This window comes from Sinohyriopsis cumingii, chromosome 11 (genome assembly GCF_028554795.1).
Source record: "Sinohyriopsis cumingii isolate HCF-2022 chromosome 11, ASM2855479v2, whole genome shotgun sequence".
Taxonomy (NCBI): domain Eukaryota; kingdom Metazoa; phylum Mollusca; class Bivalvia; order Unionida; family Unionidae; genus Sinohyriopsis; species Sinohyriopsis cumingii.
In genome coordinates this window covers 66706582-66730418 of record NC_142971.1, presented here as the reverse complement: position 1 = coordinate 66730418, position 23837 = coordinate 66706582, and the positions used below count along the sequence as shown (strand labels likewise).

The 23837-nt window shown below is 38.5% G+C and overlaps 1 protein-coding gene across 4 annotated transcripts in view; it reads right to left on the bottom strand.

The window, feature by feature from the left end:
* The window catches only part of LOC149788612 (uncharacterized), a 57493-nt gene that overhangs the window by 5771 nt on the left and 27885 nt on the right, over positions 1 to 23837 (bottom strand). For 3 of the 4 annotated variants that reach the window (XM_089974683.1, XM_089974684.1, XM_089974682.1), the window contains 2 exons: positions 22567 to 22703; positions 11788 to 11877 (listed from right to left, as the gene is read on the bottom strand). In XM_089974683.1, the coding sequence (XP_089830809.1) occupies positions 11788 to 11877; positions 22567 to 22703 (227 nt within the window). The remainder of the gene's footprint in view (positions 1 to 11787; positions 11878 to 22566; positions 22704 to 23837) is intronic. The other variant, XM_089974686.1, reaches the window with a different exon arrangement.

Sequence of the window (23837 nt, the reverse complement as noted above, 5' to 3'; positions counted from 1 at the left end):
TCCGTGGATATGGAAACTTTATTATTATGAGTTTGTCATTCTGTGTCCACTCATTGAGAAGGGATGTGAAAAACCCACTGTGTATCTCTTCTTAGATGAGGTGATAGGCAACCCCCTCTTGATGGCCAGCCCTGTCTACCAATCAATGGAGTCAAGATTCACCCAAAATACCAAAGGGTTGGATAGGAACATAGAGAAAGGTGGTGTTGACCCAAACCCTTTCTCAAGACAGTAGAACTAAGCCAAGAGTCTCTTTCCTTTAGGGATTAAACAGTAACACTGATAAAGAGGGGTAACAACCTGATTCCCTTCCCTAGACCAGTGCTTAATACTCAATTGCTGTGTCAATAAATGGTGTCCAGTGTCAAAATTTGGTACATGGTGACACATCAGAAGACAATTATTCATCATTTTACCCAATTTTACCCATAAAACCCAGTTACTCTTCTACTGGAATCAGATCCATTCCTCCAGTCCCTACTGGTGCAGCTGGTTTTGATTAAATCCCACATCTCACCAAACCAAAGGAGACAAAAAGAGCTATACATAGTGGCCAGTATAACTACTGGAGGAAGAACCCTGGAAAACCCAAAGAACCATCAACCCACCAGAAGCTACCGGCAAGCTTCTCATGCACCCATGTTAGCTGAGACTGAGACTCAAACCCACGCAGACAGAGGTGAGATGGCAGTAATCTGGAACAATAAGTGCTCTAGACCACTCGGCCACTCAGGGCCCCAGGTGTGGTGTGTCCAGACAACCTTTTAATGGTAACATTTACCTAAAAGGCTGAAGAAAATCCAAAAATAAAGATTCAACTGGAACAAGAATCAGGTTGGTTAAAGTTACCCTCACATCCTATGTGATGAATGAAAATGATGATGTACCCTGTTGCTAGTGAGGTGGAAGAAAACACAACATAAAATGAACAAAATGGGACAAAGATAAACAAAATGTATGGGACAGGGAGAAAAAACACCAAAACATAAAAAGTGTACATGATTGATAGTAAATATGAAAAACGATTACTCTGATGATGTAAACATTGAGTTCCCTGGGACACGCAAGAACATCATGACGTCTTAAGAAAAAGCGACAATAATTTGTGTGTGTGTGATTAGGATTTTTAATGTAGCTTTAACAATTTTTCACTCGTATCACTAAGATGTCTGCAGTGTGGCAGTTTATAGTGATGTCTAGCACTAGGGCATCATGACGCAGACACATAGTATGATGTCCCACCCAGTCACATTATCCTGACACCAGGCCGACCAGTCCTAACACTAACCTCTTAATGCTGAGCGCCAAGCGAGGCAGCTGTATGTACCATTTTCATAAGTCTTTGGCATGACTCGGCTGGGGTTGGAACCCACAACCTCCTGCTTCTGAGGCGGACGCTCTAACCACTAGGCCACCGGAGCGGTAGACAATAATCTGAATGATAGAATAACTAAAGAATCAAACTGGGATAATGTGGTTTTTATTTAACACCATATTCACCTCAGAAAGGAGACTAGTGCCAGGATAAGAGGAAATGTATTACTGTTATTAAAATGTGTGCTCTGACCTAGGAAGGGAAGTAATTCAAACTTTACTGATACATGATATTGCAAGTAACGCAATATAACTTAATTTATACTAAAAGTCTCTGATTAAATTACTGACCTTAACTGACTTCTTCTGATTTAGATGAATATCAGAACAGGGCAATGGATACTTTAATTAAAGTCATGCATCAAGAAAAGTTATTAATATCCACTAACCCTTATGCCATTGACTATGTTGTAAATGATATAAATTTTATGGACCCCAACACTAATGAGTTTCTGAGGGAGAGGTGTAATTGTTATGGGGACATAGTAAGATATGAGGTAATTTTATGAAAAGATGAAAAAGATGAAAAAGTTCATTAGATTTAACAGCTCCCTCCCCCTACAAAAATGAAAACCTGTTGTGTAAATGTAAAGTCAGATATTTTTTTGCACCAATATATGACTTGTGTTGACAATCTGGGTCAATGCTGGGGACAATTAAGGGGAAAATTTTGCCAACGTGCCTGTCTGTTCACCAAAGTAGGTGCAAAAAGTTGACTGCTTTTCCAATACATATGATTCTACCAGTGGTATGACAAAATTATTTCAAAGGCTGTCTACCTACATACCATTTTATAATTAGAATCCACTGCTTTTGAAAATTAAAGTATTGAAATTGTTTGAGGAAAGAAACACAGTATTTTGTATGTGTTCTATCCACACATTAAAGAAACTAGCCATAACCAGTCTACTGGGGACTCGAAGTGTTTCATCAGTGCAAAAACCTGTTCAATGATGTGTTCTGAGAAATCTGATTCAGACTTCGCAATCAAATCATTATAAATTAATCACCTCACTGTTGTAACATGAAGATTTTAGGGCCTAAGGCTGGATATTTATTGAGGTGTTTTAATTAATTAAAGGATAAAAGGTGGTCCATTATGGCTTGCAAGTGTTTGATTGAAAAATGGCCAACCTTTGGCAGAGGTGTGATGAAATGGATAGACAGACCAAAAAATGATTTCAGCTGAAACGTTGTTGTAGGGTTTAACGCCATTTTTCAGCACAAGATAGGCTATACATGGCGGCCAGTATTAGTGGTGGAGGAAGAACCCAGGAAATCCCCGGAAAGAACCACCGACCCTCCAGAAGCTACTGGCAAGCTTTCTCACATAACCACATTGGCTGAATCCGAGACTCGAACCTACGCAGACAAAGGTGAGATGGCAGTGATCCGTAACGGAGAGCGCTTTAGACCACTCGGCCACTCGGGGCCCCTTCAGCTGAAACACTTGTGCAAGTAATTTGATTCTGTATCTTGTTTAATTTTTATATTATTTCAAGATGTTTTAAAATGAATATTTAAAAGTAGCTTACACCTTTCTTTGGTAATTCATATCAAAATGGTAAAATTTATACTTTCTCTCAATCCTCAAAAAAATAACCATGGCCAGGAAATATTATAGTTCAACAATTATTGGAAATCAGAGTTTGAGTGGGTACATGTGAATAACAAACATCTTGAGTGTTTGCTTAGTATGTTTTATGCAAGGTGGATTTTATGATAGTATTTTGGGAAAGAAGTTATATCACCAGGCACATGCAGACACCATTGCACAGGAACAATGATTTTACAGCAGGAAACTCAACCATGTTGAGGCCTTATTTGAAACTGTATACAAAACTTTGCCATCGCCACATTTCAGTGCTGATATGGACAGGACATTCTTCATTCTTCTTCTGTTTGGGGATTAGGCCTAGAGTCAAAGTCTCCCAAGAAAGAGAAAGATCCCTCTGATGGGCACATCTGAGAATTTTTATGCATCAATCAGTCATAGACGTACTGTAGGCTGGGGACCCTTAATGGCTTTAAATGAGCTGCTGTTACACCCACCACCCTGGTGAATGCTCTGGGAGCTGAAGCTATGTTTAAAGGAAGCACCCAAAACTGAAAGATCTCCTGTCTCAGACAAAAGTATTTACTTTGGGTTGGGAAGAAGGGAATGAGACAACAGACAACCTGTAGATCTATGATAAGCATGGTTTTGCCTAATGGTATCACTGACTGAGAATGATATCTCCATCTTCCGGAAGACACTCGCATAGGAAAGGCAGGACTTGCTGCTGGGCAACTCGTCTGTACTGGAATATACCAAGGATCCATCCCTAATAACTTCCTACCAAACTTAAATGATCTCATAGGAGCAGGCAATTTCCATACTCTGGAAAGAGCTATGAACCCCTCCTTTATGGAAGTTGCTGAATTTCCTCAATTGGAAAGTGCCAGAGACTTATCACGGGAATGGAAGGAGGTCCCTTCTTGGTCCTATATGCACTCCAACTTTTCACCAAGTTCCATAACTTGCCAGGTCCAAGGCAATGAAACAAAGATAAATGTCCATGTATACACATAAAATGCATGCTAAATGGATGAGGTTTGTGTTCCATGCTGCCTTTTAACACCAGATTTACCCATACCTTAAGACATATTTAATACTGAAAGGAAATACCATAAGACCTATGTAATACTGACATATAAACTGAATGGATAACGCTTACCCTAACACCAATTTAATAAGAGAGTAATAAAGTGAAGCACTGCTCAAAACCCACAAAATAAACTAAAAAGGACACACATAAATAGATATTATGCAAGGAATGCCGGCAAAATATAAAATACAACAAAAAACAAAAAGGATATGACCGACGTACTAAAAGACAAATTAGATAATGAAAATGTTGAGCACTAAAGAACTCAACATGTGAAGGATATTTTCCTAATTAGAGAAGTTGACAAGGGATTCAGACTGGGATCATGCTGCTTTTTGTTCTCGACTTCCAATTATTAATTGGACTACGGGCCTAGTGCCAGGAAAATATATAGCAATGCAGTAATATCAGGTAACATATAACTTTTAAATTATAAAGGGAATAATTATAAAATCCTTAAAACATATGGTCAGAACTTTTACTATAAACTAACATTCTTTCAATTAAGACCAACAACGTATCGTAAGTAGCATTTTGGTGAAAGCAAATTTTTAGTAAATTGTGTTTCTCCGAGAATACTTACCCAATCACATTAACGTTAGGATATAAGCCTGCTACCTCTTGAATCCAGCCCTACTAAAAGATGAAAATTCGTCTTTTCTGTCTATCTCATATAGACCAAAGGGCAATAACTCTTGCCCCTTAACTCCCCTTGCCACCGCCAGGTGTCACTAGTTTTGTAAGCTGAGCGATATATATTATATGAGGATGCTCACATAGCAGGGTGGTTGGGAGGGTTTTTAAGTAATGTAATCGGGTAAGTATTCTCGGAGAAACACAATTTACTAAAAATTTGCTTTCTCCTTCAAATACGTTCCCCGATCATATTAACGTTTGGAGAATAAGTAATAGGAGGAGGGAATGCTGAGCATCCTACCTCCACCCCAGGTACCTTCTAGGGAATGATGGCTGGATTCCCCATTTGAACAATAACCCGTTCTCCTAATTTCATCAGCAACACAGCCTAGGGTCCTGTGATATGTGACCCCTATATATGGTTAAGAAGATAGTTATTGAAATCTTCTTATCTACGAAATTACACTGGCGAATCCAGCGAAGCTGATAGGCTGTGCTGATTGTTTTAAATAGGTCTGGTGGTCATCTGGGCTGCTGACACCGGACCTACCAGATTCAAGGTTTGCCTCTGCGAAGCCAAATCTCTGAGATAAAAACTGGAGAAGGTTGACTCTGCATGCCAGCCAACAGCTTCTATTATATCTCGGATCGAAACATTGCGTTCGAATGCCAGGCTCGCCGAGATTGCTCTAATCTCATGAACTGTAATCTTCATGAGGCAACTCAGATCTTGTGAGACCTCAGAGTACGCTGAGCGTATAACCCACTTCAGCCATGAAGCAAGGGCTTGACGGGTGATATCCCGTTTACCAGCTTTGACCGGAAGAAAGAGGCGCTTACATGTGTCCCAACACGCCTCTGTGCATTTTAAATAGTGCTTGAGTGCACGAACAGGATCTTGCATGGCTGCTGCTCTTGACTGAAAGGAGCGAGCAAATGACGATTCTTTGATTGCCAATGGATGGTAACCTATTTTTGGCTACAAAGCCTGGTTGCGTCAGGAGGACCACCGAACCATCTGATCTGAACTGAAGAAAGTTCGGGTCACTGGAAAGGGCATGTAACTCGCTCACCCTGCATGCTGAAGCTAAGGCTATCAAGAAACATGTTTTGTATGATAGTAGCTTTAACGAGGTGTGGGCTAAAGGTTCAAATTTGTCTGAATTGAGCCATGTTAAAACCCAGGACAGATTCCATTTTGGAAACAGGGTGAGGGATTTTGGTCGATTGAAATCAAAATTGGCTAAAAGATCTGACAGATCTTTGTTATGCCCAATATCACATCTACCACGATGGCGGAATGTGTCTGATATCATGGAGCGGTAGACTTTGATAGTAATTGAGGCCAACTGTTTCTCCTCGAAAAGCCAGAGAAAAAAGTCCGCCAGTTGAGGGATTGAGACACTCAAAGGGACGATGTTATTGATATGGCACCAGTCCCTGAAAACACGCCACTTTCCCTTGTAAGCCTTCAGTGTGGAGGGCCTTCATGCTCTTGAGATTCTCTCCACAATCGAAGGTTTAAATTGTTTGTCTCGCAAGGCTGCCCGGACAAGAGCCAAGCGTGAAGAAGACGGTCCGGGCAGGGGTGGAACACCTGTGACCGCAGTTGTTTGAGAAGATTTGGGCTGGTTGGAATCTTCCTGGGTAGATCTATCGCTAGATCGAGTAGATCGGTGACCCAGGACTTGTTCCATCTGAGAGGGGCAATCAGAATCATCTGACAGTTCTGACCCCTTAACCTCTGGATTATTTTCGGTACCAAAACCGTGGGAGGGTAGGCGGATGCCCACAACCCCTCCCAGCTGATTGACAGAGCATCCACGGCCCAAGCCTCTGGGTCTGGAACCGGAGAGACGAAGGTGGGCAACTTGCGATTCCACCTTGTCATAAAAAGATCGATCATCGGACGCCCCCAAAGTGTGCAAATCCGAAGAAAGACTGATTGATGGAGTGACCATTCTGTGTGAATGACTTGACCTTTCCTTGATAGAGTGTCGGCCAAGACATTCAGTCTGCCGGGAATGTGTCTGATTTGTATGTTGATGTGGAGGTTGTTGCACCAACGTAGAAACTGCCAGATCAGAATGCACAGGTCTGGTGATTTGGTGCCCCCTTGTTTGAGGAGGTAAGTCACCACCACAGAGTTGTCTGACATAATGAGGACAGTTTTTCCTGAGAGTTGATCCTTCCAGAAATGAAAGGCATTGATGACAGCCCTCATTTCTAAAAGGTTGATGTGGAAAAGCCTCTGCCCTGGCTCCCACATGCCGCTGACTGTAGCAAAGTCCAGCAACAGGTGGGCACCCCAACTGTAGGTACTGGCGTTGGTACATACCGTTATCTCTGCTTGGGGCATCTCCAGAGGAATCCCCGTGGACAGCCAACCGGGGTTGTGCCACTGACGCAGGAACGATCGTATCTCGGGCGTGATCATTATTGTTTGATTGAGGGGACTTGAAAAGGGGCGCCATTGTGCCAGTAACGTCATTTGTAAGGGACGCATAAACAGACGACCAAGCGGGATCAAGTCCGCCGCCGCATTGAATAATCCGAGGAGTTGCAAGAATTCTCTCGCTGAAATCCACGTCCTGTTGGAAACGGACTCGACGATCCAGATTACGCGAGCACGAGGAAGCCGTACCAGATTCAGATCGGTGAGAAACTCCATGCCCAGATGGACAAAACACTGGGATGGACAGAGATCGGACTTTTTCCAGTTCACAAGAAAGCCTAGATGATCTAAAAGTGCTAAAAGATCATTTCTGCCTTTGAGCAGAATAGAACTTACCACATGTTTCTGGAGGATGTCGTCCAAGTACACTGCCATCCCTGTAGAAGAAGTCGAGCGGAACAGGGTGATGACGCAATCCATAACCTTGGTAAAAGCCCAAGGGCTGATGTTGAGGCCAAAGGGTAGGACCTGGAACTGATAAACCGCATCACGTTAAGTGAATCAGAGAAATTTCCGTGACGCCGGGTGGATAGGGACGTGAAAATATGCGTCGGTCATATCTAGACTGACGGCATACTCGTCCCGCCGGATGGAAAGACGGATTGATCTCACCGTTTCCATCTTGAATTTCGGTAGTAAAATGTATTGGTTGAGGCGACTCAGGTCGATGATCGGCCTCAACTTGCCTTTTGCCTTCTGGATAAGAAACAGCCTGGAATAAAACCCTGGCGATTGTGGTTTTTTGACAATCTCCACCGCCCGTTTTTCTATGAGCGACCATATCTCCTGTTGTAGAAAGGTATCCTTCTCCCGATCAGACGGTACGTCCGTGAAGAGGGGAGAGGAGGACAGGGGAGGAGGTTGGATAAATGAAATCCGAAGTCCCTCCGAAATGACCTGGATCACCCAATCGTTCTGAGGAAACAAGGTGGTCCAGTGGTCCTGAAATTGCAGGAGGTGGCTGCCCACAGGTAGGCTGTCCGTGGGTGGTGGAGAGGGTATGTCAATTTTTAGAGTTAGGAGGCTTGAAGACGGAGAAACTTTGTTTCTTACCGCCTCTGTATGGTTGCCTCCTAGTTTGATTAGACTGTTGTCTCCTGGCATTGGGTTGGGATCTATAATGCACATTTGATTGTAAGGATCCCTTGTCCCTGGTCCGCCAATCATCCCTCCGCTGTGGCAGGGGCTGATCTTTTCTAAACGCCTGCGAGGGTTGGGCGGCGAGTTGGAGGGGCAGTTCCTGAGCTGCCTGTTTCCGAACTTCTTCAATTTTTCCTCCAAAGAGTAAAGGCGACCCAAACGGAGTCATCCGTAAAGCCAGAGTATGATGGGGCTTGAGCGACGTGGCTCGCAGACATGCGTCACGTCATATCAGGTCTAAGTTGGCAGAAGCAGTCAATGCATTAGCCATGGAATGGTGAGCTGTCCTGTTTATAACTCTAGCAATCCGGGCCGTCGTTTCCCAAGCGTGGTCGTTGTCGGATTTTTCTGCGAGTCGGAAAATGGCTAATGAAGCCAAGTCTAACATTGAAGACGTAGCGACTACGTTCCGGACTAGCTTTGACATGGCATGGAACACATTTTTGTCCACTTTGTAAAACAGTGGAGCGGACATGTGAACTGCTGCCATATTTTTGTCCAGGGCCGGAAGATCCGTACTGAAGGTGTCTGAATGAGTTTTGTACCAGCGACACGACAACGTCGCTGGTATTTGGCTTTCTGAAAAGAACGCCTTAACATTACCCAGATCACCTATTCGTCCTGATAGACGATCATTGATCTCCTTAATTTTTGCCGACTGGGGAAGGAGCCGGAAGGACGGCGTCTCTTCCTCCCCGTCAAGATCTACAGACGCCTTAACTTTGTAGTCTTGAGTGGTGGTAGGAGGTGGAGGGCATTCTGAAATTGCCAACAGCCTATAAATTTCTTCCACTGCCGCCTTGAAGCCAAACTCATTCTGTTCCATGGTTGGATCTGTGTACGGCTGATTTGCAGGAGTTTCATCACCCTCACTGTGTGCCGAGTCATGTTCTGTAATAGCTTGCATTTCTGGATAGAGCATACAGGTGGCATTGACGACGTGATTCCGTCATCCTTAACACTGTCACTAACTCTCCCTTGTGGATAAGCCGTGAACATATGGATGGCTGGTTTGTCTGGCTTGTGGTCGGTCTGAATGTTGGCGACAGTCCTGCTATCACCGGTACCGGCTGCTCCAATGGCCTGGCTGGACGGACAGATTTCTCACTAAAATCTCCGCCACAGTATTGGTATGTTGCCGGTGGTACAGCTTGATGGACGGATTTATCACTAAAATCCCCGTAAGTCATGTTTGGTCGGACCGTTTTAACAATAAGGTCCCCATGCTGGGACAGCTGGACGGCCGGTGACGTAGAGGTTGTATAAAGAAATGGATCCGATGGATCCAGTAAAATCCCCATGCGTCCTGACTTACAGGCCCGAAGGCCATGCTCGGACATGCGGGGGGACTTACGCCCACTGGGCAGCCTAAAATTGGGGGAACATTCCCCCAAAGAGTCAGAAAAAGCTATGGAAGCGAGCGAGGGAAATAAGGGTAATATCTGGCCTGATGTCAATAGCTGCATCGTCGTTTCCTGGACCAAACAACGCATCTGTTCAAAGTTGGACTGTTGTACCCTGTCAACATTATTTTCCTCCATTGCCGCTGATGTTACTGTGGCTGATGGTAGCAAATGACGAACTTTAGGTGGAGGGGGGACCCCAACGTCCCCACAAGGCTCGCCATGGAGGCTGTCTTCGGATGTATACTGAGGACATCAATGCTATCTTTCTTCGACTTATTCCGTCTATCCCTCCCTTTTGCTGCCTTCTGGACTACATCAGCCCACGTTTGCTCTATCCAAGTATTACACAGGCTGCATGGTATAGATGATGTACACTTGGTACATACAATACAAGAGTCATGGTTGTCTTCTTTTGCTTTGAACTTTTTGCATTTCATGCATTTGGTTGACATTTCTACTGAAACGACACAAGAAAAGAAAACAAAGCACAAATTAGCAATTCAACATGTTATTAATTCGCTAATACCACAACCGTTACTAACGGAGTAAGCGAAATTAGTCAGTGTCGCGTTAACTCTTAATTGACAACACGAGTTCCGCGATAGTGTGTGTAACATGGTCTTCAGTAAACGAAATCCGTAAGGGTGACAAAGTCACTCAATTTTGAAAAAAATTGTTAAAATAATGCATACAACCTGTAGAAGAATGATTGTCCAACGCAATAAATCCAAATTTAACTTCAGATGGTCCAATTTAACACTAAGATGGCTTGGATTGTTTGGAGGTATAATGTACGTGTTATCAGTACAAGCGAAGCTTAAAAACTAGTGACACCTGGTGGTGGCAAGGGGAGGTAAGGGGCAAGAGTTATTGCCCTTTGGTCTATATGAGATAGACAGAAAAGACAAATTTTCGTCTTTTAGTAGGGCTGGATTCGAGAGGTAGCAGGCTTATATCCTAACGTTAATGTGATCGGGGAACGTATTTGAAGGAGAAAAACCAATGTCAACATGACCATTTGTCCAAAAAGTCTAGTCACTGATAAAAAATTGTATAGATGGTCAGCATGCTGGTTATATTGGATGTGAGATTGAAACCATATTCATTTCAGGGTCAACTAAAAACCTTCATAGCAACATGACTGTCCATTACAGAGAAGTTGTGGTAACAAAATTTTCAAGATGACCATAATGGATATATTGGTTGTCAGATTGGCACCATTTTCATTTAAGACCAACTAGACATCATAAGAAATAGTTTCTGAAAGCCCCATGTTGATATTTTCATCCACTGCTAGAGCACCATTTTCATTTAAGGCCAACTAGATCTTGATATGAATGTGTGTGAAGGTTAATGACATTTGCATTCACCTTGAACTGTAAAGGTAATGTCATTTGTATTCACCTTGAATTGTAAAGGTAATGACATTCATATTCACCTTGAATTGTAAAGGTAATGACATTCGTATTCACCCCGAATTGTAAAGGTAATGACATTCACCTTGAACTGTAAAGGTAATGTCATTTGTATTCACCTTGAATTGTAAAGGTAATGACATTCGTATTCACCCTGAATTGTAAAGGTAATGTCATTTGTATTCACCCTGAATTGTAAAAGTAATGTCATTTGTATTCACCTTCAACTGTAAAGGTAATGACATTCGTATTCACCTTGAATTGAAAAGGTAATGACATTCGTATTCACCCTGAATTGTAAAGGTAATGTCATTTGTATTCACCTTGACCTGTAAAGGTAATAACATTCGTATTCACCTTGAATTGTAATGGTAATGACATTCGTATTCACCCTGAATTGTAAAGGTAATGTCATTTGTATTCACCCTGAACTGTAAAGGTAATGTCATTTGTATTCACCTTGAACTGTAAAGGTTAATAACATTCGTATTCACCTTGAATTGTAAAGGTAATGACATTCGTATTCACCCTGAAATGTAAAGGTAATGTCATTTGTATTCACCTTGAACTGTAAAGGTAATGACAAAAATGTGTCTAAAAGTTCATATTTGTATCAGTAAAAAATAGCAAATAAAAATTTCATAGTTGAAAATTAAAGTTCTATTTTGTTTTGGTACACTTACAATCTTGATTGATTTTATTACTGAACTCACCTGAAGGAGCCCTGTGACCTGAGGGCCACCAAACCTGCACCCAGGGCTTTATAGACATGACCAATATTACCAGCCTCTGTCAGGTTCAGGCTGAAATAATAGTTCTGACATTATTGATGATACTCATGTAGTAAATGCTTTAGGTTTTAGTTTATTAGATTTGTTTGTGGATAACTGAAGAAGCTGTTTTGTCTACTTGAAAGTAGAGATGATAAAGTTAATGATGTGGATGAGTTTACTGAATCACAAATGAAACTTTCAAAGAAGCAAACAAATGAATGTGATTATTCACATGTCCACAATGAACATTAAAGATGTAGAACTGACAATACCATTCTGATCAATTAAACAGTTATCCATGAGAAATGTTCACAACTTTTCGTAAATGGAATGGTTCTGACTATGACCAGAACTCTCTAGGGTCTATACAAATAGCATATTTAACATACGGAGGCCAAGAGCAATGGCATATATATCACAGACATACCATTTTATAAGCCAAAGTACTAAATTCAAGTAAAAAAATGCAACTGAAGGTTTTGGTAGAAAAGTAAAAGGCCTCTGAGTCAATAAGCCAAAAGGATGAAGAATTCTTATTTCCGATGGCCGAATGGACTGTCACACATCAGCTGCTTTGCAATTTTCCACATCAACTTTCTAACACAATGTTTCAGATTTAGGCTAGCAATAGATGCCATACAGGTCATAATATAGCTGGGGTCCCTACAAAGAGCATGCAAGTGACAAGGCATAAACATGTATTCTTTAGCTGGTAATAAGAATGTCAAAAACTATACTTAAATTTTTGCACCTTGAATTTCCTCAAAATGTACTTTCTTTGTGCAAATCCAAATTACATGAGCTATGTCATGGGTTCTAAAACTTGATTATACACTGCAAAAAATTGTACTGTAATTTCGACGTTTCCAACTGCAATCACATTCTCCTCACCGCACTCAAAATGAAATGAACATGATACTTCATAGTGTCTTTTGAATAGTTTCAACTGAAAAAGTTCATATTTTTCCTACATTATGATTCAAAACATTGTATGACAAAATAGAAAAACACATGCAGCTGAGTCTAGACACATCCCCCCCCATTCAAATCACATGTACTTCATGTGGAATTGACACAGCTAATAAATCCAGTCCTTATATAGCACAACTAAGTAGAAATGACAAAAAAAATCCTAAATCCATCCATTCCAGACCAACTGGAAAAGTTATTACAATGCACTTTCATCCACAATATGATTCTAAATTTCAGTTTTAAATAGACATAAATGACAATTCTTTTTAAACTAACGTTGAGCATGCAATGAAGTTGAAAGGTTGTTGGGTGGTGCTATGTGTGTATTTATATTGTTATTGTGTATACAGTCATGTACATGTATTTATTTTGAAATGCAACATAAATTCAATTAGTTTGTTTCTTTTAGTGTAATTAAGCCTTAAGTAGAATAAGAAAATAAGTATATAGTAAAACAGTTACAACATTTGTATGGGAAAATATGAACTTGTTTTCTCGGATTAACATTTTAGTCCCAAAGATTGTGCAGTACTTATCTGAAAAAACTTGTTCATATTTTCCCTTACAAATGCAGTAACCTTAGTCTTAATAATTAATTTCATGTTTTATATACTGATGATATTCATCCATGGTAAACACATAAGCATGACTGAATGATGCTGACTTTAGTCTTTTCTTGAGTTGACCTCACACACACCCCAGCTCAGTTTGGCATTTGAAAACTTTGTATTCCGAGTGCAATATCATCTCTTCTATCTCTTTTCTGTTCAAAGACCAACATTCAACAATTCAAACATAGTAACTTCATGCTTTTCTTGTGTCAGTTTGATGATTATTTATATCTGCAATTATTTTTCAATCAACAAGATTTCTGGCAAAACAGGAAGCTTGAAGATGTCAGTGAAATTCCTGGCATCTGTAGCCTTGTCAAGACAAATTATTACTTTGTGGTGGTTACAGGCTGATTGATAGTAAAGGTAAACAATTTTATATTTCATCCTCTTAAAGTAGGTAAAGAGAACATCAATATCTGTCACCTGTTTTCAATAGTAATAAACTCTTAAGGTTACTATCTCCTGCAGAATACAACAAAAATGAGTGTTATAACATTTTAAATTTGTACCTCCCTGTACTCACTTCTTTCCATTTTGACCAAATGCAAAATACTCCAGTCAGACATTCTTAGTTATGAACATAAATCTTAAACTTTTTCCTATATTTAACTTCACAACTGCAAAAATAAAATACTTTAAAACCCCTTATCTGACAAACATGCACGGGATGGCAATATTCATAGGACATGTGTCAAACTGCCATCAATACTGGTTATTATGAACAGGATGGAAATATTCATAGGACACATGTCAAATTGCTAGCAATATTGGTTATTATGCACAGGATGGCAATATTCATAGCACACGTGTCAAACTGCCATCAATATCGGTCATTAAGCACAAGATGGCAATATTCACAGGACATGTGTCAAATTGCCATCAATTAGAGTCATTAAGCACAGGATGACAATATTCATAGGACATGTGTCAAACTGCAATCAATAAAAGCCACTAAGCATAGGATAGCAATAGTCATCGGACACAAGTCAAATTTCCATTGATATCAGTCATTAAGCACAGGATGGCAATATTCACAGGATACATGCTAAATTGCCATCAATATTGGTCATTAAGCACATTATGGTAATCTTAACAGGACATCAATCAAATTGCCATCAATATTAGTAATTATGCACAAGATGTCAAAATTCTTAGGAGATGTGCTAAATTGTCATCAATATCGGTCATTAAGCACAGGATAGTAACATTCATAGGACACCAGTCAAATTTCCATTGATATCAGTAATTAAGTACAGGATAGTAACATTCTGCCATCGATATGAGTCATTAAGCAATAGATGGCAATATTCACAGGACACGTGTCAAATTGCCATCATTATGAGTAATTAAGCACAGAGTCCTGGCTTTAAATTTCCATCAATAACATAGGATAAGGTACAAACTGCCATGCCCAAGTGATCCCATCTATTACTAGTTACTGTCAAGCATCAAAGAGAATCTTCAATTTACTCTGGCTGGTATTGCTATAACAATAAATATCATAGTAGCTTTGTTTCAAACAAAAGTAATAATGTAGAGAACAACAGGAAAGTAAACATCAATCAAGCAGACATATCGCCTGAGTCTTGCTAATTGGTTAATTTCAAAAGTAAAATACTATCAAGCATCAAAAGGAATCTACACTTTGCATTGATCGCTTTTTCAAAACATTACATACCATTGCAACAGATGAAAAGCTGCCATAAAACATTTGTAAAGATAAAATGTAACTTCTAACAGGAGATTATAAACTTCCATGCCTCAACAAGAGTCATGTGTAAAGAGGATCCTGAATAAACACTGAAGTATATTTTAAACAAACTGAAAAGAAAACAAATGAAACAGAAACAATTCAATGTAAATGATAATCAAACACGATAAGGACAGCTTTGTACTTGATGTATAGAGAGCATAAAGTCTGGTTGCAAATGCAAACCCTTCCACCCCAACAACATAATGCTTATCTAGCTTTGTACTTGATGTATAGAGAGCATAAAGTCTGGTTGCAAATGCAAACCCTTCCACCCCAATAACATAATGCTTATGTTCTAAAAATTACTGACTAGTGATAGCTATACTAATCTAAAAGCTAAGAACAGGCCTGGACCATTACATAAAATAGGGACAGGGGGTATCTACAAACACACATTGAAAAAAGGCCCTAAAAAAGAAACCATTTGAAAAGGGTTTTCACATAAAAAAAAACCATGTATATTGTGTGCAACTGACAGTTTTGGTTAGGAACAGTTTATAACTATAATCAAAGATGGGAAGATCTGTGTTTATCATTCTTTTGACCTAATTCCAGACTGGGTGCAAATAACCGAAATGATTCTTGGTAAAAATCAATGTCTTTTTAGAACTGATAAAACATAAATGCTATCCCAGTCAAGTTATAGAGGAGATAGTAAAGGAAATACATCATAAGAATGTTTCATACATGCATGCTCACATGCACACCTTCCTTCTTCGATATCTCTGAGCATAATAGGACCCAAAACTTAACAATAATATATAAATTGTTTGTGTGTGTGTCTCTCTCTCTCTCTCTCTCTCTCTCTCTCTCTCTATATATATATATATAAAGATAGATAGATTTAGTACACAAGTCCCATTATTCCTGATAGAAAGTACTAAAATAATAGGTCCTTATTTGCTAAACATAAATAAAATTGTGATTAATACAATCATGTATTGTAAAACAAAACCATGATATATCACTTGTTTTGTTGCCAAAAAAAAGCCAGTGGTTAGTGCCAGGAAATTTGGAATCAACATCATGAAATTTGCTAATGTAAAAGAGAATATTTCAAGCCCCAATAGCAAAGTCTTGGTGTTTCGTTTATTGAATAATAATATCTAATCATTTGTCTTGCACAATAAATTACCAAATATATATAATTTTCATGAGCAAATTAAAAGAGTTTTCTCAAAATAAACACTGCATTCAAGCTGCATATGATTTCCAATTTTGTAAACAAGCTGACATTTCAAGGTTGCACACTTCAAAATGGGGTGAGCAAAGATGCTCCTGCTAGATGCTTTAGGAGTTCAGCAAATATTGTAAATGCTCACAGCCAAGGGTTCATGTAATTTTCTGGGTGGAGAACTATTTTGCAACTATCAAAGGTCATTAACCAATCATTCCCAATGACCTGAAAAAGTTTTTCAAATATAATGGCAGTAATTATCAAAATAGACTGCGCAGCTTCAATGTTCTCTTGCAAAATAGGTAACATAATCTAAGCAGCATAAAATATAATGACAGTGGGCTGCTGAACCTTGGTTTCTGGAAATTATGTGTCATTGAATTCATTCAAGTCTAAATCAGTCAAGACGTGAGAAACTTTGATTAAACTACGGCTAGCAGCAACAGGAAAAAGCCTTCACTTTCTACAATTTTATTTGGTTGAGCCTCAGACTGAAGTATTTCTGTTGGAAACCCAAAATTTGGAAAAGAAAGGCATTAAGGGGCCATAAAAAATCATATTGTAGAACACTACAATTTGACAACCCTCAATATCTATAATTGTAATCAGGGTCCAAAATCTATAATTTATAAGATAGAAATCTGTAATTATTACCCAATTCATAAATAAAGATTTATACATACCTTTATGTGATCACAAGACTCTTAGATAAGCAATAAAAAAGAGAATTCAGTTTGAAATAATCCCCTATTTTTCTGTATAGATCTGATATTAAAGACAGAAATTACTGTTTCAGATTTATTATCTTCCCAGCTAAGTCCATTCATCTTACACTTAATAGTTTTGCATTAATCTGCATATAAGTTCACATGGCCGCATGGACTTTGATGCAGTGGATATAAATTACATTGGCAGGCCCACAAAGTGCATGAAACCATCCTACATTAAACATCATCATTCTTTCGTAAGGACCACAGAAGCCTGGCCTCAGATAGTTTAAAAAACTTTTCTGTTAAAATTTTCAGAAGATTTGTTATTCCAATATTGTATTATCAAATGATATAGAAAAGACAAAGATGGACGATCATCATCTAGTTTGTTCTTCTGATGTATAGAATAAATAATACAGATTATTCTCAAGTACATGCAAGTTTAATTCACATTATTCTGAAATGGGTCCAATAAGTACTCTTCATTTTGATGATTTATTATCTGCAATGGATATTTATTTAGATTTTACTGTAACATGCCACAGTAAATGTATCAAGTCTTCTTTAAAACAAAGGAACAGATTTTATCACAGGTGCAAACCTAAATGCTCTATATTTTTGTCTTGTCTTATGGTTGAAGATTGGAACTCAGGATAAAAGACTACTGTAGACATCTTTTGTTAAAAAACACCATCCTGCATCAAACTCATGTGATTGATATTAAACAAAATGTATTATCAAATTTATGTAAAAGAGTAATTTAAATGGAGGTGGGGTAAATGTCTTCCTAAAATACCGATCAGTTAAATTTTGCATCAGTAACAGATTTTAACACAAACATTACAACTCACATGATTTGTCTTCAAAGCCTCATGCTTTATGGTGGGGAACTTAATCCTCTCCACTTCCACTCTGTTTTAATGTTATATAAATACCTACAAATTGCTATTGTGCTTTGGCAGGCACACTAATGACAATTCCACCATGGGGTGTGTGTCTGTGTGTGTGATTTGGATTTTAATGTAGCTTTAACAATTTTTTAGTCATATCGCTACAATGTCTGCAGTGTGGCAGTTTATAGTGATGTCTAGCACTGGGGCATCATGCTGAGACGTAGCATGATGTCCCACCCAGTCACATTATCCTGACACCAGTCTGACTTGTCCTAACACTAAACTCTTAATGCTGAGCGCCAAGTGAGGCAGCTATTAGTACCATTTTTGTAAGTCTTTGGTATGACTCGACCAGGGATCGAACCCACGACCTCCCGCATCAAAGGTGGATGCTCTAACCACTAGGATACCAGAGCGTTATACCATGGAGGGGCTGGCTAACTTTGCTATTTTTTTTTGCTAATTTACATCCAGTGAAAGAAAGCAACCTATAGAAAGACTGAGATGTCATGAGTGATTACAACCACACACCAATTATAAAAGATAAATTCGAAAGTCTTGTATATTCAGTGCATGTATATTCTGAAAGATTGATCCACTTTATTTTGCAATAATTGGATGCTTTTACTTTATTGAAAGAAATCTGATCAAACTGGCACATTAACTTGATGAGAAGTACACCTTATAGCTTTTCTTGAACAGCATAATTTTATCCAATTGTTTTAAAGGAGACCAGAAACCAATGGAAATATAGCATAATAATAAAAGTACTGTAGCAGAAAACCTTATTCTGAAGTATCATCTGCGACCATAATGCCAATATTAAAATATTGGCCTATCTTCTAGGAGCTGAATTTCCGTGACCTCGTATGCAAAATTTCCGCACCTATTCGGTTACTTTCGGGATGTGACGTCATAGTAGCGACTCCAGCAGCCCAAGTGGGAGTTGCCAGAGTAAAAGACAATACCGTTTTGCGTTGCTTACTGGTGTAATAGAACATTAAGAAAAGCCTGTGGACAACATATTTTTTCTTTTCCGAAAGATCAATGCATAATGAAAGAATGGATACATTATTACAAACGAGTCGATTTCAAAGCAACACTATACTGCACTCTGTGCTCGTTACATTTCTCAAAGGACTGTTACGAGAGGGATTCTGAAAAAATGGCAGCTCAAGGATACGCAAATGCTAGGCCTAGACTAAAAGTTGGCACTGTTCCAGACATAACGTTGAATATTTTAAATCCTGGGAAAAGTGTTAAACGTGTGAGTTACGAAAATAGGCAGAAGGCTGAGTAAGTGACCACAAAATACAACAATCAATTCACAGATCTTTATCTACACCAGCAGTGCTAAAAATAAATCTGATAGCCTGACACCCTGGGCCCCTCTGACTTTAGTTCCGACCCATCCTGTATTCAAAGTGAGGTGCCCGTCAGGCTTGTCGAAACAAAAATTGTTTGCCTGAGGAAACTTTTGAAATGAGTAAATGTATTTTCAAGATGTTGACATACATGCCTTAACACGGCACAATCTAAATCAAATCACTACTGTCCAAGGTGAAATTTAGATTTGATTTTAATCAAATGGAGGCTTTGCCAAAAATAAGATTCTAAACCTGTCGTGTTTCGAGAAAACACAATTTTCAGTAATCTTATAAAAATTACAAATTTAAAAAAAATCATTGTATACATGTAGTATGTATAAACGGTAATCTGTAATGATTGGAACTGATATAAAACTATTCCTTGGGCAGTTTAAATAGCAGCGATTAAAAGAAAAGAGGTCAAAGTCTCACATTAAATGGCTGACAATAGAAACTGGGGGTGGGGAGACTATTGACCCAACCCCCAGCCCCTTGCCCAAATGTGCGAGCGCCCATGGGATGTACCTTTTCTCCATGTGATACGCTTTATTATTCCCCCAGGACAAGCCCATTTTGCATATTCTGGTCAGCTCTGGCTAAATTGCAAAATAGCTAAAGTTTTGATTTAAGTACACAAACAATATAGCCGGTGTGACTAATGAACATACTCCTTATCCTTGCATTGATCTTGTGAAAAGGACTGCCCTTCTAACATACTTCAAAGAAACCATGTTCGACAGTGTATGTGTAAGCACCAGCAATTGCTTGCCAAATAAACAATGCCTATTTTGTTGTTACTTATGATGCCATGGACTTCAGGTTTTAATGCATGTAACACTGTTTGCTCAACAAAATATTTATTCAGAATTAGTTCTTTAGGGCCACATATACTGCATGGTATATTTTGTTTTATTCCTTGTAATTTAATCATGGTAATTAAACTTTACATATACGGTAGAGGAATGTCAGGTGTTAACTGGCCGAGTTTCTTTGGCGGAAATGGAAACTGTTGTGTGATATTAATCATTTCGTCCAGTGCCTGATTTAGATGTGTGTGCGTGTGATTTGAATTTTTAACGTAGCTTTAACAATTTTTCAGTTATATCACTACGATGTCTGCAGTGTGGCAGTTTAGACTGTGGATTGCATACATTATATCTATTTATAAATGTTCTGGGGTTGGGTTTTTTTCTTCAGACAAATGAAAATTGACAGACATAATGTAATAATCGAGACTTCGCTGTGAAAAATTTAGAGATATTACGAGATCGGGATGTAGATGAGGAAATACCCCCAAAATCGGGAGGTTTTTCTCCCGGCTTGAGAGTTGACAGGTATGAACTGTCCGGGCTTGTGGAATTTCAGTCAGGGCTTGAGTTTATTTAAGTCACCAGCCCGGGGCCTGTGCCTAAAACATTTCTTTTAGCACTGACCAGTACAGTACATAAACTATTATATCAGACTGCAGATTCAAGTTTTGAATGTGCAACCCAAATGTGGTCTCCTACCGTCTGCCTCGCTCGCCAATGTTAATGTTTGTATTCGAGGACTGGCTAGTATTGTGTCACGGTACCACGTGATCTATCGTCTCATCAAAACTCGGAAAAACTCGACAATTTACGGAATCGTGGTATCTGCCATGCAATAAAATCACTACCCGCTTACAATATTTATTTTACAAACATGACAGTCGAATTAAAATCTGTAGAGAATTACATACGTAAATGGAAAATTTTGATTTCTAGTCTCCTATAAATAAAAAGTAATCCTGATATATGAACAATTTAATTCCACATTTTTAATATTTTTATTATAAAGATTGCTTAAAAATGCTGATGTCAAGAATCAAGAAAGTAAACTTTTGTTAATGTTATGAGCATTTTAGCATTATTTTTGACACTCAAGCAGAATCAATAAACTGAAATATCACTTTTTTCAGAATAAAAAATTAAGCCATTAAGCAAATTGCTGCTGAAAGAGATAACAATGTAGATAAAGCATTGCCTCTCACTTCCTCTCTCTGTCAAGCTCTTTAGAGCATGCTTGCTAGGGTCATAAACAGGAAACCATGTCAATATTATCAAGACCATGTCCACTCAGCAATGGTCTTCTGATTCAGAGAATTCTCTATAAGGTGCCTTGTTACTCCACCCTCTCCACCCCCACCATGAAGTGAGGGGTTTCTAAAAATCATGTGAGTTGCACAGATTATCAATACAAATAACTGATTATTTGATTAATTATTCCACTGTTCTGGTTTGCTAATAACATGTGTTTGTTGGAACATGAGGTTTGAGGCAAAACTAAAAAGCCTGAAAATTAAGTCACAAGTATTCAGGATACAGCACACTGAGTTATAGTTTCTGCCTATCCCTACCCCCATGACCAATTTTAAAACAGCAAATAGGCAACAAGGATATAAAAAAGCACAATTCTAACTAAATTTTAACAAAGTGGTCCCTAACATTGTTAGTTTCTTTGCATTTAAAACCAAAGAAAAGTTTTCAATGCTGCTGTAAGAGTCCATTTTCTGTGAAGGGATGGCTGCAAGGCCTACACATAGAGAGTAAACAATGTGTCATCTGCATCCAATGTCTAATTCTAATATTTTAAAAATATGTTGAAAGAAAAGGGTGGGGGAAACAAATATGCCCTAACAGTTCAATTTATTGAATTATTTAAAACTTAAAGAACACTAAGAACTCCTGCTGTTTGAAAAACGTGGACTCATCCTTGCAAATATGGATGCTGTGTTAGTGTTCAAGTTCTATAAAGTTTGAAATGCATGGGCAACAATGTTAGGGACACCAGGTGGCAGTCAAGTTAAAATTTATAAATCAATGAAAGAAAATGAGAAAACTTTTGAATTTTTTATATTCCTGATGTTTTTTATTGTTAAATTCAGTGCCAGGGATGGCTGTGTGGGTAACAACTACTGGAGGGGGGTAGGTACGCAGAAACTGTAGATTATTATTTGTATGTGATTCATAACTGAATAAATAATTATGTGTAAATTATCTTTATCAAGGAGTTTTATAGCAACAACATAAATCTTGTACTCTGCAGGTAAATGCAAATGCACATCAAACTAGTCTGAATCAGTGTAATCCTGTAACAATGATGAGCTGTAAGAACATACACTATACAAGTTTATATGGAATCATACTGAATAAATATCTGTAAACAGCAAATTACTTACCTCCATCAAAAAAGCTGCAACAAATTAAACATACCTAGAGAATTCAGTTATTCCACAGTGTGATGAGAAGGCTTCTACATCATGATCATCACGGATGTGCATTTTCCCCAAACTGACTGCCTTGCTGATCATGTCCTCAACAGATTTATTGGAATTCAGATCATACTTCCCCTAGAAAAAAATTTAACAAGTAAATAAAGGTGTACAATATACTGATTTAATCAATAATTCTTTTTTTAAATCGATCTCTGTGTCAACTAAAATCCAAACCAATATTTGATAATAGCATAATATTAATATCGTCAACTGTCAAGCCTCTTTTATCTATCTCTTTTATTATAGTTCCTGTTAAGTTGTCATATAAATGTAAATTCTGAATAAACGTAAGCACATATCACAGTAAATTACCAAACCCTCCTGGCACTGGGCAAGTTCATGTCTCTTGACAGTAGTCATGTCCAGTCCACATCAGTGTGAACCCAACACCACATTGGCTAAAATAAGACACTGTGGTGTTGGCAGTTGAAGTTAGTGTTATGTATAAATAATTTATCAGTTTGTTTTGGGTCAATACTCAGCTCCTAACTGTACATGAAACATTTCCAAGAAAGCAGATGGGTTTCTTGAACATGAAATGACAGATTCATTACATGCTTTAAAAATGGCACCAAGCAAACCAGGCTTTATTGATGCGACTCATGCATGTTATATGACTGACAAATTTTAGTGGAGAAGGACTGTTTTAAACTTTAAAACATACTGCATTGGGAAAGGGACAAATCAATAGCATTTTACACATTTTGAAAGAAGAATTTGACTGTGATGAAATACAGCATTGAATTGTAGACTGATATATGACAAGAATTTTAACTGTAGATCCAGTTAAGTAGCAAGAATAAGTCCAAGTTTTTTGTACGTTGTCTATAATAATGGCATGTATTATACAGATTGCTCTTTTTCTGTTCCGATTACACTTTATTGTCTCTTATATTAATAATAATCATGCCTATATCTCTCTTGGGGGTTGGCATGTATGAACCAAAAAACAAAGCAGTCCAGATTCCCATTTATTACAATTGCCCTTTGATTGGGTACCAAGGTAACCGATCATGAGGATCGACAGGTAACTGGTAGACGCTTTAAACACTGATGATAAAATCAGATGAGATGGGCAGGTCACAAGGATGACAGAAGAACACTATGTTGATAAAATCAGATGAGACTGGCAGGTCAAAAGGATGACAAAAGAACACTGTTGATAAAATCAGATGAGATGGGCATGTCACAAGGATGACAAAAGAACAC